Source organism: Microcebus murinus, chromosome X (assembly GCF_040939455.1).
Source record: "Microcebus murinus isolate Inina chromosome X, M.murinus_Inina_mat1.0, whole genome shotgun sequence".
NCBI classification, from domain to species: domain Eukaryota; kingdom Metazoa; phylum Chordata; class Mammalia; order Primates; family Cheirogaleidae; genus Microcebus; species Microcebus murinus.
This window is the reverse complement of record NC_134136.1, coordinates 84,831,544-84,859,509: the sequence shown is the minus strand read 5'-3', so window position 1 is coordinate 84,859,509 and position 27,966 is coordinate 84,831,544. Positions and strand designations below refer to the sequence as shown.

The window sequence follows — 27,966 nt, the reverse complement described above, 5'->3', positions numbered from 1 at the left end:
TTATACATTATATATGTGAGTCATTAGTTGGTTGCATGTATTGTAAGTATTTTCTTCCACTCTGATGATCCACTCTTGCATTTTTAACTGTCTTAGTGAGTCTTACTTTTAGAGACAATCAAGTTTACCACGTTGCTTCCTTTAGGTTTCGTGCTCTCTGTGTCCTGGTTAAGAAGTTCCTGCTTATTTATACACAGGTCACAAAGATGCTCTCCTTCCGTGTCTTCCAGAAGCTATATTATTTCACCTTTCATTCTTGGCTGACTTTACCCAGAATTGAGTTTTGTTGTAGGAGCCAATATGGGGGTCAATATCCTTTTACTTTTTCCCTCTGATTGCCTTCTCTGACTGATGCATCATCATGTATTTAAAAATGATGATTTCCCCAAAGCTCTCAGGTACCACATTTGCCCTTAATCAAGTATTATATATGCAGCTTAATTTTTGGACTTTTACAGAGTCACTTTGCATATTTTCTCAACTTTGTGACAATACCTTATTGTCTTAACTACTATAAACTTGTAAAATTTTAAAGATAATCCTCCAGTTTTCATTTCTTTTTCAAATATTCTTGACTATTCCTGGCCCTTTTGCATTTTTATATAAATATTTGAATTAGCTTTTCATTTTCTATGAAAACTTTATTTATATTGTATTTCATCTATATGTTGATTTAAGAATTCATATCTTAAAAATATTGAGCCTTCCAATCCATAAACATGGCATGTTACATTATTCAAGTTTTAAAATTTTCTCTCAACAGTGTTTTATGATATATTGGAGAGAGGCTATAGTATCTTTTAATATGATTAGTCCAAGGTATTGGTATTTTTTCTTTTATCCTTTTATAGATTGCATACTTTTTCCTCTATTTCATTTTCTAATTTTTGTTGCTGGTATTGACTATAAATCCAGCAATATTGTTATGTTACCATGCTAATTATAATATTTCATTTGGTGATTTTTTTTGCATTTTTCTGTAGAAGCAATCTGTAAATAATGAAAATTTTATATTTTTCTTTGTGGACTTTAACATTTTACTTTTTCCCCCTTGCCTTAACAGTGGCTAAGACTTTCAGTACAAGGATCGCTAAACATAATGACAGTAGGTGTTAGGATTTTGAAGATACCTCTGGTCAGATCAATACAATTCTCTACTGTTCTTATATGCAAATTTTCTATCATGGCTGGGCATGGTGGCTCATGCCTGTAATCCCAGGACTCTCAGAAGCAGAGGCAGGAGGATCACTTGAGGTCAGGATTTTGAGACCAGCCTGGGCAAGAGCGAGACCCCATCTCTACAAAAAATAGAAAAAAATAGCCAGGCATGGTGGCACATGCCTATAGTCCCAGCTACTCGGGAGGCTGAGGCAGGAGGATCACATGAGCCCAGGAGTTTGAGACCCTGTCTCTACTAAAAAAAACAGAAAGAAATTAGCTGGACAACTAAAAATATAGAAAAAAATAATTAGCCGAGCATGGTGGTGCATGCCTATAGTCATAGCTACTTGTGAGGCTGAGGCAGGAGGATCGCTTGAGCCCAGGAGTTTGAGGTTGCTGTGAGCTAGGCTGACGCCACGGCACTCTAGCCCAGGCAACAGAGTGAGACTCTGCCTAAAAAAAAAAAAAAAAAAAAAAAAGTTTCTGTCATGACCAGATACTGATTTTTATCCAATGTTTCTCTTGCATCTAGTGAGATGATCAATGAATTTTTCTCTTTTTCTCTTGATACAATGAATTAAAGGGAAAATGATGGATTACTTTCTGGGTTTGTTGAGAAGATTAAAGGATATTACACACACAGATTGCTTGGGACAGTGTCTGGCACAAAGGAAACACCTGGATATTTAGTTGTGAGGATTCCTGCAGCCCTGCTATAGGCAGAGCCGTAGAGAGAGAGTGGCGGAAGTGCAGAGAGAGGGCAGGACATCCCCGCAGAGGTAAAGAGCCGCTAGCCTAGCTCCATAAGGCTTCCTGTTGCTTTAGGACTGACTCTCAATGTTTTCTCCTTTGCAGACAACAAAGATCAGTGCTTTAAAAATGATTTCGTTGTCCGATTTATAATACGCCTGCTATAAAACTTAAGTATCTTATTAAATTTGACAGTAGAAAAAAGATTAACCTTCACTATACTATATCAGCAAGCAGTAATATGATCAATATTCTCAGATGACAATGATTTGAGTGCATGACAAATAAAGAATTATGTTTGCTTTTATGCACTTGAATCGTCCTATGGGAATATTGATCATATCACCACCGGTCGTTGACATAGATATATACACTCACACATGCACACATATGCACACACATTACTTTAAATAATCCAAAATTAGAAATAAATGTGAAGAATATCAATTGTTTCCTCAAATACAGAAGTCCTTGAAGAGACTATAGGCGAGATTTGTGTGCATATTTATTAGTCAATTCCAGGCTACGTAGTATGATCCAATTTACTTGACAATGTGTAAATTTATGAACCTGACAATAAGGAGACCAGACTCAAAGGCAAAGAAATGGCCTCGATTTGGGATCTGAAATTGATGCTGACTTGCGTCGTGTTTAGTGAGTTGAACCCTAGGCCACCACGCAGTACCTGCGAGTGAAGAGCTGATGCAACGGAGGCCAGCTAGCAGCTATCATCAGGAATGACCCGTCTCATTCACTTAAATGCCACGCAGTCGGCCAGTGGCCAAACTGTTCTAATCACATCCATTTCCAATTTCTGAGCTCTATTAACCTCCAGGGATGTCCCCCACATAGGCCAACGTTAGACCGTTGTCTAATCGGTATACATCCATGCTGGCTTGAGAACATTCACTGGGGTTGGCCAAACGTTAATTCCAAAGACATACTTGATGTGAAATATATTTATACCAGAGGATGTTGTGTGCAGCAGTGGTTGACAGTTGAGAACCGCAGCTTCCAGTCAAAACCATGGCGATGCTCGTGCAGCTGCCTCCTCACGAGGTGGAGATTCATTCTGTGTCTTTACTGACACGTTGGGCTCTGTCATTGCAGATGTTCTGTCAGCCCCGAGTCTGCTCCTTGCCACTTCAGCTTGTGTCCTTTCTAAATGTGCATGTTAGACATTTCTTTGAAGTGACAGGAAGCGCTTGAAACACTCTGTGGGGATTCCCTTCAAAATGATGGCAAAAATATGGAATCTGGCATTTGGCTTTTACTTTTTATTTAGGGAGATCCTCCCCAAGAGTTTGGAATATAAAAGAAACATCATGTAAAAATATCTAGATGGAATACTCAGGACTGTACTCTGTACTCCAAGCCCTTTACCACAATGATAGAGTACAAAATCAAATAGAGTTGAATTTCCCTGCACAAATCTTGCCTCTGAAAGCCAGTGGTGGCTTTTGACTTTGATTAAGGTGATAAAAGAAATATAGGGGGAAAAAATGAAAGGTCTGATTTTCCTTTTAAATTAATCCTTTAAGCAATGGGCATTACAAACATTAAAAGCATCTTTAGCAGAGTAGTTTAGTATCTCTGAAAATGATGTGTGCAACTTCCACGTGGAGGTGGGACGTTTTAAAAATCAGAATTAACTTAGGTATCAATGAATGCATTTTCATTTCATTGTTGGATTATTTTGCAATTTTTTCCAATTATTTTGCATTGTTGGATTATTTTGGATTATTGTGCGTGCATCACCTATTCACAGTAGACACTGTGCCAAATGACGGGATACAGCAACAGGTAAACTTTCTACCTTGAAGGGACCTGGCGTCCTGGGTCTTAGGCAAAGAGGCAGTGGCCACATAATGAGAGTTATTCTTCATAAAGGTATGGACACAGAGCACTTGCCAGGAGAAAGCCTTTGATTTGTGCACAGAGGAGGTAAAGTTTCGGGTGAATTTTAAAGGCCAGATTACTATTTTGGGGGAGGGGCAGGTAAGAGGAGTTCTGGCCCAGGAAATGAGCAGCAATGCAGATGAAAGATCAGAAATGCCAAATGTTGGTGACAAGGAGGAAGGGATAGAGTGAGGCTGGGGACATGAAATGATGGAGACTTTTTCGTGCTACATACAGCAGAGAGAGTGGATTTTGTTCTCCACAGTAGGAGAGGGAAGTGAAGTAGAGGGGAAGCTCCGGGTAGAAGCTGGAGATGTCGGCCAAGGCAGGCGTGCGAGGAAGAGGAGAATGGGTGAGGCCTGCTCAGAGACAGCGTGGTGCAGGCTGTCTGCCGGAAGGTAGCTACTTTCAGTAGCCCAGACAAGAAGCAATCGGAGCGTGAAATAAAGGCAGTAGTGCTGGGAGCAGGCTGGGGGAGGATTGTAAGAGTGGCCACGTAATTTATTGTCTGAGCTGGGATTCACTGAGCATGAAAGGAGGCATTCTTCAAGGTTATTCCTCACCAGCCGACATAGACTGCAACTCTCCCAGGAAAACCAGCCAGGACACATAGCCACCTGGGTATTAAGTCCCGTCTGGAGGAAAGAGAGATGAATCCAAGTGGAGCCTCTACCTTCTGGCTTGAGTGACTACTTAACAGCACTTTGATGAACAAAGAATGTGAACAATAAAATTGCAATGAGTTTCCCAGGGAGGGTGGAAATTTGGGTGCGGTGTGTTGAATTAGAGTTAATGGCATGCTATCCAGAAAAAGTCTAATAGGCAGTCAGAAATGCATGCTTAGAGCTCGGGAGACAGCTGTCCAGGAGAAGTATGGATTTGGCTGGAGCTACGGTGCGGTCACCGATTGCTGCTGGCAGAACGCCCGCAAACGTGAGTTGACTTCCACTGGATCACACCGTTACTTATTAGGAACTAAGAACAAGGCGCGTTCTAAATAGAGTTTCATACTTTCCAAAAAAAAAAAAAAAAAGCCCTTTTTCTTAAATTGTATCCATCCCCATTTCCGTTTTTATTTTTGAAAATGAGAGCCAAATTGCCATGTAAATTGCAGCAGAGCTCATTCTGGTAAAGCACATGGAGGAAGGGGCTTGTTGGAGGCTTTGGGAAGTCCAGAGTAAAGTGAAGTGGAGAGTGTGTGTTCCAAACTTATTCCACATTTTTACCCCTTCCAGAAACCTTTCATGCATTCGCTGTATGACCTACAGAATCCCAGCAAGAGTTTCCCCAGATATTTATAAAACATGTTCATATTCATAATTATCACACATGTCGGAAAGGAGACCTTTTAAATTGACTCACAGTCCTACTCGAGTATCAGTGCTGTGTAGACTGTGAATGAGTTCAGTTTCTGTCATGGGAAAGGATGCTTTGGCTAGATTTTCTGGATTTTGGGACTCTATATATAATTTGAGAAATTGTCTGCTCTGTCTATGCAACTCAATAGATTCATCTCAAATGGGATTTAAACTTCTGGACATAAGTAGTTGAATAGTCCTGAATTATAGTCTATTTTCTACAGTGGATAAATGAAGCTGAAAACCTAAAAGGGCTGAATGATGGTGACAACTAGGGGAATAAAAGGGTCTTTTTCATTCATCAAAACAAAATTATAAACAGAAATTGGTTCTTATGGCACAATTCCTAAAAGCGATGGTAGGTAAAATGTTGTTGTTGGACTTGGAGTTAGGAATCTAAAAACACAGATCTATTCATGTCCCTTAAAATTTCCCAAAGAGAGAGTTTCAATTATTAGGAGGTAGCATATAATTGTATAGGAAAATGAATTAAGCATCAAATATCAGCCTTTCAATGCGTATGGTAGTTGGGTTATAATAGTGAATGCTCTGAAAGAAAACAAATATTTTCAACAGTGAATTTGTAGAAAAAAAAAAACATTACTTAAAAGAAATATTCCAGTTAGCTCATTTTTAAAATAACTATATTATTCCATTGACATTAGTTCATTTTTCCTGTGTGATACTAGAATACACAATTGATTGTTTTTAAGTTTTTTGGCTTTAGACTTTGTGTTTATACAACACAAAGTTTTTACAGTTTTGTAAAAAACTGGCTGAGAGAGAAAACATTTATGCTTTTACTTTATGTGCAAGTGCCTATGAGGTGTTCAAAAATTCTTCTTTTAATTGCATACAGAAAGTTCCATTTCATCAAATCATTTTTAAAGATATAAGGAAAATGAGGCATCACTCAATGCGAGGACAGCATTCATTCTGCATTTATTGAGCGCCTACCCCATGCTGGGCACCATTTCTGGTGCTAGTGACACAGTGAAGAAGCAGACAGAACTGGCACCTGGGTTCCGTCAGGGTTCCGTCCCTACCCTGACGGAACTGGCATTTGGTGACACCTTCCCAAATGAATGTCGCCTCTCCCTAGTGTTGTGATTTTCACTTATTTGTTATGGCGAATGTTGTCCTGGGGTAACCCAAGACTGCCTCTATGTCTCAGAGCTCTAATGTCAATAACCCCATCATTCTGATCATCAGACTTTTGCAAATTTAGGAATTCACATTTCATTAAAAATTTTAGAGCCGCTTCATTTATTCCAGACCCTGTGAGTTAGCTGTATTTGAAAACATAATGAGATGCGTTTAATTTCTGAAGCATAGTTGAAGCATAGCGCAAGTAAATTCCAACATTTAAAAATACTTTTCGAGTACTTTCTTTATAGCGTCATTTATTTGTGGAAGGAAGAAATTAAGATCGAGAACCAGATCAATTAGACATTTAGCATAGAATTTTCATGTGAAACCCTTTAGGAAGTGTTTGATTGAATAATACTATTTTTAATATTCAAGTTATAGATCAAGTCCTACAGTCATAGCCTAAAACACAAGCTCTTAGGATTTTAATAATTGGCAAGATGAAGCTAAAGACAAGATGTTTGTGCAAATGACTTCCATGGAAGCAAATGTCTATGAATTGATTTTTTAAAAATTGAGCTCAAATAACATAAACAAGTATGTGCATATTTTTGTTTGCTTTTTAAATATAAATGTCCCCAAACCGCCCTTTGGAGATGCCATTTACAATGCTTTGAGGACATTTTAAATCTAAGTTTATTTAATATTTTTCACCTTCTCACATTTCTTTTAGTGCTCTTGCATAATACTTTATCTTCTTTTCACACTTTATTTTTCTTTTTTCTTTTGGATCATAAGGAATTCTATTTCACTAGAACCTGAACAGCCAGTGAAATAAAAGTGAATTTGAATGGGCATTCACTCACTCACTCATTCATTACATGTTTATGACACGGCGCAAGGCACCATGCTCACGTTTGTTTACACAACAGCGACACCAAAGAGACATCATTTGCGTTCATGGCGCTGTCACCAAACGGGGTTGACAGGGATTAATCACATGGCGACAGGAACAAACAAAGCGCTGAGAACACGGGCAGATTTGCAAGAGGTGAGCGTGCACAGGCAGCTGGGGGCCGTCACCACCCGAGACCAGGAAGGCCACGAAAAGGAGCATCATGTGTATTCCGGAGCAAAGAAAAGCCGTTGCGTGACTCAAAGCCAACCTTGACAAGCAGGGATTACCCTTCATGATCTGGGTGGGAACCAAGACAGTCACAAAAGCCCTTCAGAGTAGAAGAGGGCAGCAGAGCTGAAGATCCAGAGAGGAGGTGCTGTGGGGAGGACTCGGCCCACCAGCCCCTGAAGGTCGTGCAACGGCTTCTCCAGCCAAGGAGTGCCAGGGGCCCCTAGACGCTAGAACAGGCAAGAGAACAAATTCTCCCCCAAAGTCTCCAGAAATGAACGCAGCCCTGCCAATACCTTGAATTTAGCCTGGTGAGACTCAGTTTGGACCTTCACAAGAGAATAACTTATGTTGCTTTAACCAACTACATTGGTAATAATTTGTCCCAGCCTCCGTAGAGAACTGGTGCACAATCTGATTTAAGACTGATTGCAAACCCATTGCACTGGCCGTGTTAGTACCCTTATTTTCAGATGAAGAAACAGGCTCAGTGAGGTTCCAGGACTTCCTTGCTGAAGCCCACCTTCCTTGAAGGTTGTGCACGAGGGCCAGAATTCTGCCTTCTGCACCCAGAATAAAGAACTTGCATGCATAGGGGCAATTTAGGGGCAGAAATCCAGAGTGTAGCCTTAGGAATGTTGAGTTTGGAAAGCCACTATGTGGTATAGGAAGTAGGGAGCACTGGCTCTTCAAGGAAATAGCTCCCGTGGATGTAGTGGTTTGGGATCTGTCAGCAGGAAAATGATTTTCCAAGGCATGGGAATGAATGAAATTGTCCACGGAGGTGATACAAAAGAGAAGTTAAGCAGGGGTGAGCTCAGGCATGGCAGCTTTTAGGGCTGATGGGAGGGAAGGAGTATCTGTGTCATTCTTGATGCCTCCTTTTGCAAAAATATAATTGCATCATAAAATACATAAATGATCTTCAAGTTACATAGGACCCTCTGCGGTAGCCAAGCCTGGTCATGTGATTGTCAAATGGCAACCCAGAATCCCCACTGTTCTCGACCAAACAGTTCCAGTCATGCTCTGTTCCCAGCCCAGGACTTTGACAGTGGCTGTGTGTTCTCTGCAGGCAGAACTGCACTGTCCAATACTGCAGCCATTGGCTACTGGCGGCTGTTTACATTTAAATTGATTAAGATGAAATAGAATTAAGAATTTAATTCCTCAGTTGCACTGGTGACATTTCAAGTGCATTATAGGCACAGGTGACGAGCGCTTACTGCATAGGGAATATTTTCATCATTACAGCCCACCCACAGTGCCCTTCCCACGGTCTCTGCGTTCCGGCGCCCATCACGAGCTTCCCCAAGGTCCTTACTCAAACGTGAGCTTCTCGGTGAGACACGTGGCCAATTAAAATAGTAACTTTTTGGCTACATGCAAATTGTAATTTTAAGTTGTAACTCTCTTAGCTTCTGTATTTATCTGCAGACTTATGACAGATACCAAAAGTTACAATTTCAAATTGTTACTCCCTGGCCTTCTGTATTTATCTGTAGACTTAATACTTTCAACCTAATATAGATCTTATGTTTATGCATTTTGCTTACTATCTGTGTATCCCCGTTAATACGTCCACTTCAGGAGGGCAGTGCTTGTGTGATTATACTGCTGCTGCTGAAGGAAACAATATGGAATCACTCACCGACCGACCTCATCCTTATGTAGAATGTATCATTCTTTTAAAAAGAGAAAAAAAGAAAATCAAACCCTTGATGTCTGCCGTGCAAAAATTAAAACCTCTAGCCCGTGATTTCCCTTTAAACTAAACGCCCTGGGTGCTCACTTTGTATCTGTTTCCTTTCTCTGATTAAAAGTTCTTCTTTTCTGGTTCCAAAGTGCTCAGAGCAAGTTCCCACTAGATCAACCCAATTTCATCAAAGAGTTTTCCCCTCTGAAAACCCCCATCAAACGCTTGGCGCGAGCGTCCGGGACGAGATGTTAATCGCCAGCAAAGCAGCGCCGTTTCACACCCCTCGGACTCACTGGGCTGATTAATAAACCTGAGCCTGTCAAGAGCTCCTTTCCCACACTCAATGAGTCGCTTGTCCTCGGTTTGTCTCCCCCTTCTTGCCCCCACATTATTGTCCAAAGTACAGAAATGCACAGAAACTATGCTGCCCCACCTGGGAATGCAAATGTCCGAAAGGCCAGTGTTCCTGCCTGTCTTTGGGGCCAGCAAGTCACATTTCAGTAGGGATCAGACGCTCGGAAGGGAAGGGGGAAGAGGGGGCTGAACATCCTGATCCTCCTGACAAAGGAGCTGCCTTGTGGCCGCACTTCAGGAAATAAATAGGAATAGCCGATGCTTCACATTTGCTTTTGTTCTTTGTGGGTCCAAAAGTTTCTCATCTTTATCCAAAAAATATAGGATTGAGAGACTTCTAATGGTTCTCTCCTACAGCAGGCGTGAAGAGAGCTGCTCTGAGTGTCACCCTTTCTTGCAGGACTTGGCGTACCCTAAAAACATGGGTAGCTTATTCTCAAGAAAGGCTCCTTTAGAATCATTTTGCTATTACCTTGCTAATTGTTTTTTTTTTCCTACTTAGTACTTGCATTTCAACACAGGTTTTCTTTTCGCAGTGTATTATTACTTTTTCCACTTACTTTACTCTTAACCACTAAATAATCGGAATTATAGCTCCTTGGGCTCACCGATGCATTTTTTGGGCACCTGTAGAATTTCATGTTCTCTCTTCCTATTCTCTCACGTTTAAGAACAGTGGACTACGTGGGATGTAACTTCCAGGCCGTTACTTTCGTTTGTGTGTTCTGATGTTGTAGATCCCAGCGTCAACCGGTATCACGTGCAGTGGTTTCCAGAAGCGTGTGCCCACAACAAAACAGCGGGATGGGAGACATCCTCCGGCATGACCCACGTAAGAAGATGCTCTCTGGACTGACTTGACCTGTGTGTGTATAGCTGGGCGGGACGATGTGCAAACCAGATATGTAAAATGGATAACTCACTCTCACAAATGGGCTATCGAATAACAGCCCATTGAAAACTGAAAATCTAGCAGTCACTAATCCATTCTTTCATCCATGCACACCACTGCATGGAGAACTTATTCCACTGGCGACACAGGGCAAGCCCTAAAATGCTGAATTTCTATGTGACGCTCTCACTCTGCACCTCTCTTTGCCACGTCCTTAAGTGCCATCAGTTCCTCCAGTCAATGGGACATGCTGCTTGTCCTGCACAGCAAGTGCCTATATTTTGAGATTTAACTTTAAGAGAGCATTCAACTCTTTGGGGGTAGTAACTGAATACTACTCAGAATATCGTTCTGGATATTTTGGGATTAACACATGAGTTATAGATTAGAATCAGCAAACCAACACAACATGTGTAAGAGGCCATTGTGTCATACACGATGTTGACAGCAGCAATGAACATGTCAAAAATCAGGACAGTTTAAAAAACTCAAAAACATGGCCCCAAAGGTACAGTATTATGGCTTGGGATATGTAGCTGGAACCTTTTCCTCTTGAACACTTTCTAAAGCAACCAGGACACTATGTTTAGGATCATATGTGATCACATAACTTCAAGACAGGCAGAGAAAACAAGTCACTGGTTTTGCAGAAACACACAGCTATTTTTTCTGTTTGTTTGTTTGTTTCTTTCTTTCTTTCTTTCTGGATTTGACTTGTCTCAATCAGTTTACCCAAGTTACTCCTTTTGTTTATCCTTAAGTTAGTCCCAAAGTTTGTGACCTTCATTAAGAAATTAAGCAGACATTCGAAATAAGGAAAGCTGTTTTAAAAGTAGAAAAAGAATCAAACGGAAGCAGGATTCATTAGAAATTTTTGTGGGCAGGGGTGAGGCTCCCCTGGCTCAGTGGCACATGCCCGGGACCCCTCCGGACCCTGGCTTGTGGCCACGTGGCCATCCTGTCCTAGGCTTGGCACCTCCATTAACTCTGACAGTGAGAATAGCTATTCACGGAGCATATATAATGTATCTGGTAGAAATAAGAATCAAAGTCTCAAAAAAGCATACTGTGAAAGGCTTACAACTTGTCTGTTTTCATTTTTAATCGACCTTTGGGCCCAATTAATTTACTTTCATGGTAGGATGAAGCACTGGCTAATTTGCTTAACTGCCGCAGACGTCTGCCTTCTGGGCCACATGAAAGCATTCTCGGCATACCTGCGGAGCAGAGTCCTTCACGGCTAAGCCTGGGTTCCAGCCTAGTGCCACATAAAGTGCAGGTGCCTTCCTAAAGAGAAGCAGCTCAGACTCCCAAAGAGACACAGCAGCAGGCTGGGGGGTCTGGACTGAGCTGATTTCTCTGCACTGTTTGGTTTGCCACTCCATGTGGAGCTGGGCCCGCCCTGACTCATGTCCCCGTCTAGATCAAGGGCAGCAGCCCTGGCATTCTCCCCGCATCTGCCCTGAGCATACCCGGCTGCACCTGCAGCAGCTTCCACTCCTGCCTCAGGTAACCCAGGAAGGACTCGAGCCTCTGTTTTTGTTGTTGTTGTTTTGTGTTTTGAGACACAGTCTCACTCTGTTGCCCGGGCTAGAGTGCCGTGGCATCAGCCTCGCTCACAGCAACCTCAAACTCCTGGGCTCAAGCGATCCTACTGCCTCAGCCTCCCAAACAGCTAGGTCTACAGGTGCGAGCCACCACACCTGGCTAATTTTTTGTTTCATTTTTAGTTGACTAATTTTTTCTATTTTTAGTAGAGACGGGGGTCTAGCTCTTGCTCAGGCTGGTTTCGAACTCCTGGCCTTGAGCAATCCTTGAGCAATCCACCCACCTTGGCCTCCCAGAGTGCTAGGATGTGAGCCACCTGTGCGCTCACAGGTGTGAGCCACCACGCCTGGCGAGCCTCCGTTTTTATTTTAATTCTTGCTTTGTGTTTTCTCCCCCCGCAGCCCTGCTGCTGCATGGCAGGAACGCCCACCGTTTGCGTGAGGGCTGCCAGGCAGACGTGCTCCGTCTGCACCTTTTACGCACACATATTAAGACATGATAACTACAACATAGAGCAGCTCCGTGGAACCTCACCAAACATAAAAGAAATATAGTTGCAAACTGTTATCACAGAACATGCCATCTGTCATGTTAAAGTTACACTCGAAGCCTCTGACTCCTTAGCAGTTTAGCCTGTTTTATTTATATTTAATCCCGTTATGGCAGAGAGCAATAACAGCATTCCAAAATGGGAAAAGAGCCATGGCTAAACAATATATCATGTTTTTAAACAGGAAAACATATATAAGCTAGTTCTGTGTCTCCGAAAAGCCTGAAATAGGTTTTTGGGGGGTTTTAAATTTTTTTTAATTAAAAAAAATTAGATTTGTATTTTGCAAACACCAGGCAGCCTTACACTTCCCACCTGCGCCTCTGTGGACTCAGTGCTGGCTGCGAACCTCGGAAGCCGGCCGCTCTGATGGGGGATCGCTGCGGCACTGTTTCATGCTACAAGATGCATCCCATGGCCATGAGAGTGATTAATAATTGTCATCAGTCAAAACGTAGACAGTGTCTCCTTTCCACTTTCTATAACAGCCATAGTGCCCACCCTCCAGATATAGGCAAATATCCCTGTTGGAATATGACTCCAACTCCTGCCGATTTCTTTTTCAACTCCTTGATGAGACTTATTGCTAGCGTATTCTCTTTCTCTTGCTCTAGGAAAATTATATAATTCTTCAAGATCTGTCATTCTCCTGCAAATATAAGGTGACTGTCCAACCCATCCGGCCAAAGGGGCACTCGAAGGCAGAGACCGTTTTCTTTGCCACTCCGCCCTGCTCCGCTCTGAAGGGGAAAAGCCACAAGCATGTTAGTTGCCCTGGAGAAGCAGGTACGTGTCTTCCCGAAGGACCTCCACGTCCAGCTCTAAGATGTCAGCACCACTTTGAAAACATTTCCAATCCTTACTTCATAAGACCCTAAAGTCTCAAAGTGCCCCTCTTTCTAAGTTGTAAAATGATGGCCCAATTTGGAGGGAAGATATGTAGGAATGTTTGTATTATTTTAGAACCCTAACAACATTGGAAAGATGTCCTTTGTGGGCAATATCATCCTTTTGGAGATGAAAGCAAATGTTTAGATACTGCTTGTATTTCGGCAAGCTTTGGCATACGTTATTTTATTTTTATCCTACCCCTTTGATGTATGTGTTATCTCCACGAACTTTTCTACATCAACCCACCAAACCTCACGTCTGCACGTCTGCACCACCCTTTTGACCAAAGCCCCTTTCTTACCGTGATAAAAACTACCCAGGGCTCTTTAAATGTCCCGGATTTAATAACTTTTCTATTAATAATAACTTCAACCTTCACCCTTCCCACTGCAGTCATTGCTGCTCTTTAAGAGCTGAGTCTTGCCAGAATCTAAACTCCTCCCTTTCTGCCATCCCCAAAGCAGGGTTCTAAAAAATAATCCCCGAAGCATTAGAGGAAGCATTTAGCACAAAGTTATAAAAATAAGATTCCTACCCACTTATCCCCATTTGTCAAAAGGGTGATGGCTTGAGCCCATGCTCAAAGAATGAGGTCAGACTGCCGCTTCCTTGCTGCAGAATGAATGAATGGCAGCCGAAAATCCCTGCAGCGGATATAAAATCCATCCCCTGTCCATGCTCTCTCCTAACCCCAGCCTTCGTTTCTGCACTGCCACAGGTCACGCTCTTTCCAAAGTGTTAGCCAAGCCGGAGAACCTTTCTGCTTCCTTCATCGTCCAGGACTTTAACATCACGGGCCACTTTTCCTGGAAGATGGCCAAGGCCAATCTCTATCAGCCCATGACTGGATTCCAAGTGACGTGGGCAGAGGTCACCACAGAGAGCAGACAGAACAGTCTACCCAACAGTATCATTTCACAGTCCCAGATCCTGCCTTCAGTAGGTGCCATCTCATGTCCTGTGCCTGGGCTGTCGCTGTCTCTTACCTTTTTTTTAGTTATCGTCAGGGGTGGGGGTCTCTCAGCTGCCTGCTGTACCATGCAAACTTCTTTCCGCATTCTCTCCTTCTCGTTGCATCATGTTGCTGGCATTGCCACGCCACAGGTGTTATAAAGAGTTAGGAAATCCCATGAGCTGTCATCCAGGCAAATCTTGATTACTGGAGCCAGCTCTTGACTAGATCTTATCCTGTCTATGTCATATGCAAGGGATTGAGCCATTTTCTTCTATCTTCATTAACTCCATGTCTCTCTGGCCCAAGTGGACATGCCCTGTTGGAAGTGTTGAACTGGGGGGAAAACAGCTAAAAAGAAGCTTGTTGTTTTTCTTTCTTTTCCCCCTTCAAATTTGGCTAGAGCCTGTAATGAGTTGGCCTGTCTTCCAGGGCACTTAATTCCTTGGCTTGAAAAAAAAAATGTGTGGGCTTTCACTCTCTCTGAAAATGCCCTTAGAATAGCCAAGTCCTGCTGCAAAAATACAAAAAGGAAAAAAAAAAAAAAATATATATATATATATATATATATATATATATATATATATATATATATAAGATGTAAATCCCAGAAGGAAAAATTCCATGAAATTAGAGAGTAGTTATTCTATGAATGTACCAGGTTTTATTGAGTTTTGAAAAGAATGTGTTGGCATAAAAATAAACATTTTCACTTCTGGGCAATGACAGATATTGTGTTTTAAGAAAAACAGTTGGCTCATTCACTGAAATTTGGATTATCAGGAATTCACATCACAAGATGTGCAGCCGAAAACTTTAAACCCTGGGAAAGTCTTATATTAAGGAGTAAAAAATAAATAAAATCCCGGAGCAAGCCCTGAGAACCGGCCCCTTGGCACATTTTGAGTCTGCCAAGTGTCCTAGGCTGCCAAGAGTTGAGCTAGGTGCTAAGAAACCACATGGCGGAGAACTCCTGCACATGAGCGGAAATATTCTGTAGTTAAAGCCTGACTTTAAAGACCAACCCAACATGCATGCACATAATCCCCTAGACTGGCGGACGAAGCTGTTGTGACTATGGGTACGTTGTGTGTTGTGTCTTAAAAGGTCATTCATTGATGACTGTATTTTATGTCGCTTCCTTAGGATCATCATGTTCTAACAGTGCCCAACCTGAGGCCATCCACCCTCTATCGACTGGAAGTCCAAGTGCTGACCACGGGCGGGGAGGGGCCAGCCACGGTCAAGACGTTCCGGACGCCCGCCCTCCCGCCCTCAGCAGCACACCGTGAGTGGGCGTCAGGGCACGCAGGTGGTTTGACAGGTCTCGGGGACAGAGAGAAAAGTCTTGCTGAAAAATGGAAGCAAAGAGATACATTATTACAGACTTCTAAGAAATAAGGCATTCTCCTTATCTGAAATACTTACTCACCTTTGTACCTACTTATTGGATTTGATTCCAGCTACATTTAGCAAGAATAGTATAGCTAATACTTAATTGCTCCTCTCTCTCCCTTCTTCTCCCTCCTCTCTCCCTCTCCCCTCCTTCCTCCCTTCCTCCTCCCTCCCTTCTCCCTCCTTCCCTCCTCTGTCCCTTCTCTCTCCCTACTCCTCCCCTCTCCCTTTCTCCCCTCCCCTTCCCTCCCTCCTCCCTTCTTTCTCTCCTCCTCCCTCCCTCCCTCTCCCTCCTCCCTCCTTCCTCCCTCCCTTCTCTCTCCCTCCCCCTCTCTCCCTCCTCCTTCCTCCCCCCCTCTCTCCCTCCCTCCTTCCTTTCCTCTTTTCCTTCCTTCTTCCTTTCTTGCATTTCTTTCCCTACATAATACATGCTTTTTCCTTGTCTCTTGTACATAAATACATGTGGAAAAAATATTTAGTCTCATAGCAATCTGAAATGTTTTTAAATGAAGAGTTTCCAATATGGCAGTATAGGAAATAGTATTTGCTAAGGAACTTATTTTCTTGTTACATATATTTTCCTCTAATACAGAACATGAATTTCCTTCATGGCATGACCCAAATCTGTCTACTCAACTTTTGCTAAATCAAGTAAATTTAGAAAAAGAAAATTCTCATATGCTCTTTCAAAACAAGTAGCTTCTTGCTGATTTTTAAATTATGTATTTTGTTTACTTATTTTCTGGCTTAAATTTAAAAAGTAATGTCTAAAGATTTGTGTGTTAATAAGCAAACTGAGAATTAAGAATATTTTTAACTCAGATTTTTGAAAACGATGGATCACATTTGTGCCCATAACTTGGTATGCGTATAATTTGAAGACAAACAAAACCCATCACAGTGGGGGAGCTGGACAGCCCTTAAAGTCTTTAGGGTTGAAGAAAATGCTTTGCTGATGTTTCTTCATCAAAATTGTACACAATACAATTATTTGCTAATTTTTAAAACTTGTTTAAGAAAATAAAAAAAGGATCATGGTTTGCTTAAATAATTACAAGCTTCAGGGAAGGAACTCGTCTTCTCTCTCTAGTTATTTTACAGTTTGGGGCAGGAATGAAGGGGAGATGAAGAGAAAAACTGGGCAGGCAGAGGAAGAGAGGTCAGGAATGTGAGTCTGCACACTCGGGTTCAGAACAGGAAAGACACGGTCGGTCGTAGGAGGGGACGTTTGCCTGGATCCGAAGTTTTCACGACAAGTAAATGGGTCTCTACTGTTTACTCGGTGTGGATCTAGTGATGTGACAGTTACCTTTTGTCACTTTTCAGGACCCCACCTTAAACATCGTCACCCACATCATTACAAGCCTTCTCCAGAAAGATACTGAACTGGTCAGCAAGAGTTTCAAAAGTTGCCTGGGTGTTGAGGAGCGGCAGCCAGCAGGCACCGCACTCCTAGAGGCAGTAGGAACTCCCCAGAGGCCCCGCCCCCCCGTGAACCTGTCGTGCAGTGAGTTCTCCTGTCATTCGCAGACCCGTCTGGAAACAAGCCACCAGCGGTCAACCGGTCACCAGTCCCCTGTGAGAATAGAGAAAATGAAGAATAGGCCTGTTTCATTTTAAATTGTGTTTCCATACGTGGCTTCGCCCATCTCTATTGAATTATTTCAGAACTGACATTTCCCCGAATTTGGTGCAGCTAACTCTCACCAGGACGTAGCGTAACACATAGACAATTCGTGCCTACAGCAAGCATAAATTCAATCAATAAAATATATTTTTGATTAAATTATTGATTTGATTTGAAAGATCAACTAAGATTATACAGCACTATGTACTCAAATCTTTTGTATGATCTTTTTCATCATGGGTGATTTTTTTTTTTTAACTGAGAATTTGTAACTTAAAATATACCAAGGAATTTAAATCTAAAAATGCTCCCATTTCAAGTGTGCTATGCTACTTTTTATAAAATGTAAATGAAAGTTCAATCTGTAAATTATGATTTAAAAAACACACTCAAGCCAAGGGGACTCCATGAATTAGGCTGCTAATCAGATTTTGCCTCGGAGAAATGAAAATTCTTTTCTGGGGATGCTTTTTGATATTTCGTCCTGTAATATGAGAGATTTTCCTGGTATGTTATTTATATTTTCCCTTATTTTCCTCACTGTAGAATAGCACCTTTTGGTGCACTTTCTTTTTTTCTTAACCACCTGAAAATTCACAAAACCTCTTGCTTCAATGAAAGAACCTGAACTGTTGAGCATTTTCAAATCTTTATGGAGATTTGTGTTTTCTTAATCAAAGTGAGCTATTTGTATGCTAAAATAGTCTCAGTAATGCATTTTTTAAAAAGGACTTTCATTGATAGAGAAGGGTGATTATTTGCCTTTAATTAACCTATACTCATTCAAATCTATTATATCTTATTGTTTGGAAAATTTCTCATGTTCCAAACTACCCCTGCAGCATGAACTTAAGTCAAAACATGTTCTCAATACATGGGCTTGCAGTGGGTATTGGCATAACCTAAAGCACACAGATGTTTAGTTTAACATAGCTTTTTCTTGAAGGAATACTCACATACACGGTTTGAAATGCACATAGAAATGTGTCTTTATACTTATAAATGTGCATATATATACAAATATATAGATATACATATATATATATACACACAGAGACACATGTATGTACATGAATATACCCTGAGTATGAACCACTGAAAAAGTTGTTTTCATAGCTCAGCGGTGGTGGATAAAGATGTAGTTCTTCTAAAGGTCGCAAGGATAATATATTTTCCCCATCAACGCTGATTCATTGAGGAAAGAGTGATTTATCAAAATTAAACACTACGAAAGAAAGTCTTCCTCGTTTCGTTATCTCTCCAGTTACAGCGGGAAGAAAACGAGTAACGTTATTCTTAGGTTTTGCTGGTGAGACTTGCCTCCTTGCTGTTCGATTGTTTCTGGAAGGTGTGCAGACGCCTGATCGTTCCGGAGCGCCGTGGGCAGCTCAGCACTCACTGCACCCATGAGACAGACTGCGCTGCAGTCTCTGAAGGCGGATGCAAGATAAAATGTGGGGAAACTGTTTTTATGAAGACGATGGGTATCTTTAGGCAACACAAGCTATAAACATAGATACTGTGATAATAGATACTGAAACTTGTCTCCTGTGTGTTACAATGTTTTAAAAGCAAATGATGCAGGAATGTTGCTTTGTACAAGTCACGTAACTTGGAAATGTCAGAATGGAAAGTTCATGCTGGTCCTGAATGGTTTTCTGCAGCTCCCGTCGCGGGCTGGAATGCACTTATCACAGTGTGTTGGGAGATCGCCCGGTTCCGAGAATTTTGAATGGAGAGAACAGGAAACAGCCTTCATTTAAAAACACCCCTGAGCTTGAGCAAACTGGTGCCATTGACACCCCTCTTAAATGATGCTTTATCCTAGCGCCATTACCAGCATCTGAATGGCAAGTGCTTAGAATTTCAAAAATTAAAACTGTTCATTATTGGCTACACATTTATCTTTTATACGAATTGGTCATGAACAAATCCAAGTATTTATACCAGCCAATTTTCATCCTGTTGCATAGTTAGAAATATGGGAGTCTATACATAGATACAAAATGCTATTAAATTATTATAAAAATTTAATTTTATAAAATTTAATTATGTTTTTCTGTCTGGGTAATGGACATTGAACAAATAAATATATTTTTAGTTCAGATAGTGGTTCTTAAGCTCACATCTTCCTTACAAAATGTAAAGTCGTTCTTATAAGCTTCTAATTTTGCTATATTTATAACTTCAATTTTATTAGTGTTATTGGAAGAAAGATGCTATTGATAAGGTAATAAAAGCATAAGTTTCTTTTATAAATTTTAATAATCTCCAATAATATTCAAATGATAAAAAATATAGTAACAAATTTGTGAATTTTAAAAATGCATGTGCCCTCATAAAATGATAAAAATCTGGGTTTTTTTTTCCTAAAAACATAATTTTGGTGCCTAATTCTCTAATATGTTTTGTTGAAATGAGATGCCTTCCTCTACTATGAGGAAAATATATCCAATGATAGTAGTGACTGTTTATAAAATTGAGGTTTGCAAAAATCCGATCACCAAATGCAGGTGGTGATCTCCAGGTGCTCTGCGGCCGTGGTGGGCATTGCCTTCATTTAAAGCGTTGGCACCTGCATGACACATTTACCTGCGCTGCCCTCTTTTTCTAACTGGAACTCTACAGAACGATGTTTGCATTCCAATGTGGGCCCTTTTGAGTCACTCATGGTTTCAAGATGACATATTAGAGAAGACAAAGTTGATAGCAGTTAATTTTTTGCAATGTTTGTTAAGCAAAGTTCAAGGATTAAAAATACACCTCTCTCCTGGAACCCTCAGAGCACGTAACTGGCTACAGAGCAGGTTATCTGAGCCTCAGCGCTGCTGACCTTTGTGGTGGGTGCATCTCTGCCGTGGGGGGCTGTCCTGCGCCCCTAGGGTGTTTGGCCGCATCCCTCGTCACCACTCACCAGATGCCCGTTGTCCCCTCCCCTGAGTCGAAACTCCCAACAATGTCTCCAGATATTGCCAACTGTCCCCTGGGGTCTAAAAGCAACCCTGGTTGAGAACCACTGCCAGAGAGTGATCATTACTGAACAGATGAGAATTTTCCCTTTATAAGGAACCCTGCGAATTGTAGGAACAAGCCCCAAGACCTGCAGGACAGCCAAGAAGTTACTGCATTTGACTTGTGAGGCTGAAATCACATCTTTTGTATACCCACTAAAAAACCTGATGGAAAGACTGGATTTTGACTTCTGTCTGTGTCCTACAAGTACAAATCCTGATTTTGCTCCATGTATCTGTGAATGTCCCTTGGGATCCTGACTTGTTTATTTAATGCCCTTCCTTCTACCTTGGGTTCCTCGAGTTTGCTCATTTCCATGACTGCAGGTAACTCTAAATCACATTGTAGCCAGAACACAGTGGCTAAGTATCCGTTGCATGTTCTTTAAAGTTCATTGTAGAATATACATGAATCCGTAAACGTGTGGACTCTTCTCTACAACTTTGCATGGCTAGGTGCGGTGTCAGGTATGGAATGGACTCTCATGACTGTCTTACCTCTTCTGGGTATCTTAGCAAGTTTCACAATTCACAGAGTGATTAACAGAGGTCTATATAAAGGTATTGTCTTTTTCTCTTTACTCGGTTATATTGTAGTGTGCAGATAACAAAACTGCTACCTTCTCATCCAAACGATCTGCCGAATTCATGTCCCTTATAGTGGTCATTTAAAGTCAATATTTATTTATGTATGTAATAAAAAAAAGTTGATTTTTGTGTATGTCTGTCATGTTATCTAGAGAGAAGTAATCTTGTAAAAATGTTTTGTAAAAAAACAAAAAAGTATTGTAAATAGTCTGATATTCTGTGACTCATTATTTTCATGTTGGAGTTTGTACATACTGGTTCAGTAATAAACTATCCTTAAACCTGCCCTTCGATACCACTCATTTATTTCTTAAGGAAACACTTTTCTTTCGTTGAAGCAGAAAAATTAACAGTTTCTGCTTCCAGGGAGATTCAAAAAGCCTAACTTTCCACGTCAGTATGACTGGAATTTGAAGTCTGGTCAATGTTAATAAGACAGCGCTTCATCCTAATGAAGGTATTTTAGAGTTTGACAATCAACACTTCAGAGTTCTTCCATCATATTCACAACCGTCACTCCTGATGGTTTTGGTGGCATTTTTAATCAACGATTTCAACTTGAAATCGTTTTTAAACAGCCAAGATTTACCCACAAAATTCTAGGTAGATGCGATGCTGAGAAGCATTCACCCGAGTCGCTGTTTTTCAATACTACGTACTGTGTTGAAGGCCTTTAAATCTCCACCATCTGAGAAGGGTTTTGAGGGGTTTGTACATCCCCACTTTGACACGCAATAGACTGATAGCATAGCTGCTGATGAACTCAAAGAACGCTTATGCAATAAGGAAAGGCATAAGAAATAAAATGGTGTTACTCAGGGGGAACTTGGATCATTTTTTTCTGCATAAAATCACTGATTTATGTGATTATGCATTTTTTCCAACAAACATTACCTTATTATTCCCTGCCCCTCTAGCTCAAGAGCCAGAACATTGACCAGGAAAGGCAAGCCTCCTGTTTCCATGGGTTCTGCATTCTGGTAGGAGAAGGCAGACAATAAATAAACAAGACATAATAATCCCGAAAAAAGCCATGGGGTGGTGAGGACTCTGGTAGAAAGGAAACAGAGCATCGTGTCACCCGGTGACTCTGTGTCTCACGCACAGAGGACAGTCGGTCAATGTTCGGGGACGCCAGCCCTCTGCAGGGTGGACGGGGCCTCATCCTGGGTGGGGGAGCCCCGAGGTCAGAGGGGGACTGGCGTGAGAGGTCTGGAGTCATTACACGGTTAGCACACGCCATGTTTAACACTTTAGAGTCCAGGCGTCCTCAAACTACAGGCCACATGCGGACCGTCTAGCATATTTACCTGGCCCTCCGGGCGTTTTTGCCGCCGCTGCCTGTCCTGCTTAGCAGCCGACTCGTCCCGGGCCCACGGTGCGGCCCACTCTTCAGTGGTCTGAGGGACAGTGAACTGGGCCCCTGTTTAAAAAGTTTGAGGACCCCTGCTTTAGACTCTCACTCTGGGTTTCTTATGTAGAAAATGTGGGGGCAAAGGCTCCTGCCCCCCTAGAAATCATTGACGAGAGGCAGATTAATTAATAGGAGAAAAAGCATAGAAATTAATTTTATTGAGTGTGTATACACGGGACCCTTCAGAATGAAGACCCAAAGATACCAGGGGACTCTGTCTGTCTAGACACTTCTTGGCCTCTCTGAGCGGCGTCCTTCCTTCTGGGTGTGGGGCGGGACCCTCTCTGGAATGGGGGTCTCATGATCTATAGCCAAACAAGGCAGTCAGAGAATTTCCTTATGGCCAGTTTTTACATGGAATAATTCAGGTTTTATGGCCAGCGTTTGGGAAAAGGGATTCTGGCTTTTATGAGCCACCTTGGGGAAGAGGGAGTCTAGTCCCTGTGGCTGCCTCAGGGGAGAAGGAGGCTGAGACATGGGAGGTGGGGAGAAGGCCAGAGGGACACGTTCTCTCTGGAGGCTGCTGCTGAGGCCTCATTTCCAGGTGCTGTGTTCTGAGCCCCATCAAGGGCCTGTGGAAGGACAAACGTGGAGGCGGATCTAGTAGTCCAGGTAAACTCCCACGGAGAGCAGGTAAAAATACCATGGTCACGGTCACGGTCACGGTCATGGTCATGTGGAAGAAGCTGAATTAACTTGCACATGCAGGGAGCAAAAGACAGGAATAAAAATGCCTCCTAGATTTGAGGCTGGGGTTCCTGAGTCTTTTCTGGGGCCATTTATCCCTGCTTTCTTGTTTTATAGTCACTCCTTAAAAGTTATGAATCTTTTTTCCTGCCAAAAATCGCTTAAAAGTGCGTTTTGTGTTCATGGATAGCCAGAAGCCATTGCACCTAGAGAGATGGTTGTGGTTGGTGCTCAGCAGTTTTCAAGCAGTGGTGGTGCAATGGTTTTAAGTAATATTGGAAATACCACCTAGGAGTCCAGAAGGAGAAGGTCACATGTCACATGACTGCATTACACGCAATGTCCAGAAGAGTGGATTACACAGAGGCAGAAAGTGGATTGGTAGTGACCGGGTGCTGGAGGAGGGGTGGATGGAAAAAGGCTGTGTTACGGGTATGGGATTTCCCTTTGGGGTGCATACAAGCGTTTTGGAATAGACAGAGGTGGGGTTTGCTCACATTATAAATGCGCTAAATGCCACTAAACTGTACAGTTTACAATGGTTCGTTTTATGGGATGTGACTGTTGGCACAATAAAAAGAAAATATTAGCAATACCACTTAATTTCCAAAAACAGACCCAGATGTGTGTCATACTCAATTTTAATATAAATACAGCTTAATGACTCTTGCTTCTTAGGCATCTCAGTGGCTAGAGATTCTTGCAGTGTAAATTATCTCTGGTTTTTCAAATGAAACCTAAACAAACATGATGCCATACACAACATCCTACTGGTCTAGATCTTAAATAGGAAGTGTCAGCGAGTGTAGCTTTTGTTCCCAGCTTCTCTTGAATATGACATGCAATGTTACTGACGGTGCCGTGTGTAAAAACTTCCCCTTTGCCCTCTGAAGTTTCACTGAAAATTATGTGATAAAAAGCAGATTAACACGAGAAAAGGTGCACAAATTTACTCCTGTGTATGGGAGTCTTACAAAATAGAAGAATTCAGAGAAATGGCCAGATGGTTCACACTTTTATACCGTCGTAAGGGTGCAGAAATAATGGGGCTTGGATCCTGGCAGAACAGGCTACGGAAGGGAGAGGAGAGGAGGCTGCCTGGCACAGGTGGTCTTGCTGGAGAGATTAAACCTCCTAGGTCGCGACTCTCAGAGAGAGTGGACGTCGAATGCTTCTTCTTCCAGACTTTCAAAGATGTCACAGTCTGGGTCCATCTTTCCTAGATTCCCAATACCGGAGGTGCTCAGAGAAAGCCTGGCTGCATCCACGCGCATTTTCTCTGCAGATGCGAATGTCCCCCGCAAAATCCAGCTTTGCAGGGCTGCTAGTGTCTGCAGGGCCTCCGATCAGCCATCTCAAAATACGTCCAAGAAGTATATTTTGGGTTGAAATATTTTGGTTTTCTTCAATGGCTGCTGCAACTGCCCCACCCGCCTGTGTCCCCTGCCAGCTTCCTAATGTGCTTATCCCACGAGACTTGACTCCACCCTGTCTCTGGCCTCGGAGGGTCAAATGTCCCCAAAGTCCTTATCCCCTCCACCATCTGAGGCTTCACCCCTGCCTATCAGCAGAGCGGCACGCCCGGCACCTCCCACTGCTCTCTGGTTCTCCGTGCTTCACCCAGTGGCCTTCAGAGGTCAGAGGGCTTGGGGCTCCAGGCCCGGACACCCGCCTTGAGGATTGCAACAAACACCCACCTTCTGCCACATTCTTTCACTTCTTGAGCTCAGGTACAGAATCAGCACGTTCTTAGGGTTCGTGGAGTGTCCTGGCGGGGACTTACACCCCAGGAATATTTTTACTGTTGTTTCCTTTGGGGAGATATTGTCACCCAAATGTGTCTGGAGACAACAGCTTTGTTATAAATCAGATACTTTTACAAATGCCAGCCAATGATGGAACCTGTCACTGTGGGTAACAGAGCAAAAATTATAAAAAGAATAAGAATTGGGCCCTCTCTGTTGTGCCTTGACAAAAGGAGCATGCCCATCCTTCTCTGCTCAGTTTTCTCTTCCAAACTTAGGATTTTGCCACTGTCTTCCCGGTTCCCATGAAGACTGTCATGTGGAGGTGCTTTGAAAAATTCCATGTGTGCACACGTATGTGTTTTAAAATGTCATGACTAAGGTCAGGGATAGAGGGCTTGTAGTCTCTAAAACAATTTAGTGCCACTATTAATAATAAAAAAGTAAGTGCATTCATTACATTCGCACCAACCCTTCTTGATACTCAATCCCTGTGGGTGACGGAATGTATTTTAGGATAAGACGAGGAAAAGAGCAGTTGATATAGGATCTTCATAACAAAAGGTTCTAACCTACAGAGAACATAGTAAGAGGAACTTGGAAAGGACTAAGAACGAAGACAAAAATTAGAACAAAGAGGAGATTTAGAAAATAGGGCAAAGCAAGACTAATACCAAGGTGAGTGGGCAAGGAGTGGAGAAGACCTTGGAACTTTCACAAAATAACTAAGGGCTGGAGATCAGATCTGGATGTCTCAGTGGGTTTGAAAATGGGAGCATGCTAGATTAAACGTTGCTGAGGAGAAGTTTACCGTACATGGCATTGACGTAGTCTGGAGGGCTTCCTGTGTTTTGTCAACTTTAAATTCCAATCCAAGCCCTCTATGGTTTGCCAGTCTCCTTTAAAGGAGTATTTTTGTTTTTTATTTTATTTTTTACTTTGAGAAAATTGTAGATTCGCATGCAATTGTAAGAATAGAGATTATTGTTCCGAATACCTCATCCAGTTTCCTGCAATGGTGACATCTCCCAAAACTATAGTGCAGTATCACAGTCAGGAGGTTGACTTTGACACAAACCATATCCTTTACTCAGATCTCGTGGGTTTTACATGCACACACTTGTGTGCACATGTGGTGTTTGCATGTATTTCATTGTGTGCAATTTTATCACATGTGTACAAGCCACTGTGTTTTAATCAGATCAACCACCTTTCAATGGACACACAATTACTCAAAGAATGAATTTTAAGGATGTATTGTATATGTTTGCACATTTCCCTAAGGCTGAGTGCAATTTACTTGGTGCTGGTTTTAACTTTAATGCTATAGAAATGATCGACTTAATATGCATTTGATGTTGTCTTGAATTTTAGTCAATGGATTGTTTGCATAAAGCATAAGAGCACCTCACAAGTCTGTCTAGAACAATCTGTCTTGTCCAAGGAAATTAAATTTATGTGTAAGTAATTCTATAGCTTTGAAAGATCACTCCCCTAGCTGAGAGGAATCCTGGTGCAAATTTATAGTCCAGAAGTGGATTTGAGAAAATACAAAGAACATTGAAATTCATACTGTTTGGAAAGCTAAAGATTCCCCAAAGTAGGAAAGAAAATTGAGTTTCAGAATAATTCACTCCTTAAATATTGAGTTTGGAACAATGGGCTCTGATTCTTAGCATGACCCTGCCTCTGGGTCAGAGGCTTTCAAAACGGGCTGCCTGTTAGAATTCCCAGGGGGGCTTTGAAGGCGACCAGTGCGCTCGGGCATCTTCAGATCTGAAGGGAAATGCGGACATCAGGGCTAGTTTAAAGGGTCCCCAGGTGATTCGAATATGTGCCCAGTGCTGCGAACGAACGAACGCTTCTCCAGACCTTGAGGAGGTATTGAACGGTAAATGTTCGAAGCACTCCCGCTTGCAGAGCTAAAGAAGCAAAAAGTCATATTGAAGCATCGCATTTTGATTGCAACCAGAGAGAACTGAAGTTTTACCTCCCCACACATTTTCCTTGACTAAATTATAAAGATGTAGCTATAGACAGGATTATGCATGTAAATATACATATATATATATATATATATATATATACGTGTACATGAATATAGGTGCAGATATAATAAGCATCTTCCTTTCAATCTTCTTTTAGGTATAACTGGGAATTTATCCTGAGAAATATTGATAAAATACAGGGCTCGTCGAATATAGTTTTGGGTGTTGTAGAGTATTGGTTAGCAGAAATGACTTTTCTGGGCCTTGTGAAATAGCTTTCAAGGGGCAGCTGGTAGTGATTTAAGGGCAAAGACAGCCGATTAGAATTGATCAGTCATTATGCTCAGAGCACCAGACTAGCCTGGAATCCAAAACTGATGCTGGTTTAACCTTTTCATGCCCTAAATCTCCTTCCCCATCTGACACAGCAGCCAATCAAGTGCAATTGGCTTCACTCTGAATACAGGAATTCATCCTGCATTCCTCTGCGGAGCGGTCCCCACTTCAGGGAATCACAGGGTCATGCTTCTAGTTTGCTGTAGTTTACTTGAGAGGCTACTAAGAGAATTAACCTCTAGAGCTAAAATTGACTGCGGGCCGACTGTAAGGTACTGAGTGCATTACTTGCGTTCTTTCATTCATTTCTACAACTACCCTATGGAGCTGGCGATAATTTTAAAGCTGAGGATAGTGAGGCAAAGATCATTTAAGTCAATTGCCCAAGGTCAGGTAGCTAGTGAGTGACAGGGTCTGAAAATAGACCCACTGAACTTCAATGTCCTCACAGCTAATCACTAATGTCTTCTGCCTGCCAAACTGTCCTGTAAGCTCAAGTTACAAAGGATATTAGGTAGCCTGTAACAAGTAAGCATGTAATTTTATATATGTGTGGGTAAATATGCATATGTATCTGAAATGCTCCGTATCTATGCACAGAATACTGTGTATATATGCATGAAATATGTATGTATATGCATAGAATGCTATGCATGTATGTATAGAATACTGTGTATATATTATGAAATACTTTGTATACCTGCATAAAATACTAATATATATGGAATATTATGTATCAGTGTGAACTTCAATAAATATATGAAACATATTATACTAACTGTATATGATACTAAATATACTATCTATGTATAGATGGTGAGCAAGTTAAATGTCAATATGGCTTGGTATGTTGGGGGCGTTTTTTTGTTTGTTCTGTTTTGTTTGTGTTTGTTTTTCAGTTACCCC

At 41.8% G+C, this 27,966-nt stretch overlaps 1 protein-coding gene across 1 annotated transcript in view; it reads left to right on the top strand.

Annotated features, from left to right (window-relative positions):
• ANOS1 (anosmin 1) overlaps positions 1–21,194 on the top strand; it is a 160,294-nt gene extending 139,100 nt beyond the window's left edge. The window contains exons 10-14 of the mRNA XM_012782461.3: positions 10,174–10,268; positions 13,041–13,212; positions 14,036–14,256; positions 15,416–15,557; positions 16,991–21,194. Coding sequence (XP_012637915.2) covers positions 10,174–10,268; positions 13,041–13,212; positions 14,036–14,256; positions 15,416–15,557; positions 16,991–17,049 — 689 coding nt within the window. The 3' untranslated portion in view covers positions 17,050–21,194. The remainder of the gene's footprint in view (positions 1–10,173; positions 10,269–13,040; positions 13,213–14,035; positions 14,257–15,415; positions 15,558–16,990) is intronic.
• Positions 21,195–27,966: the final 6,772 nt, after the last annotated feature.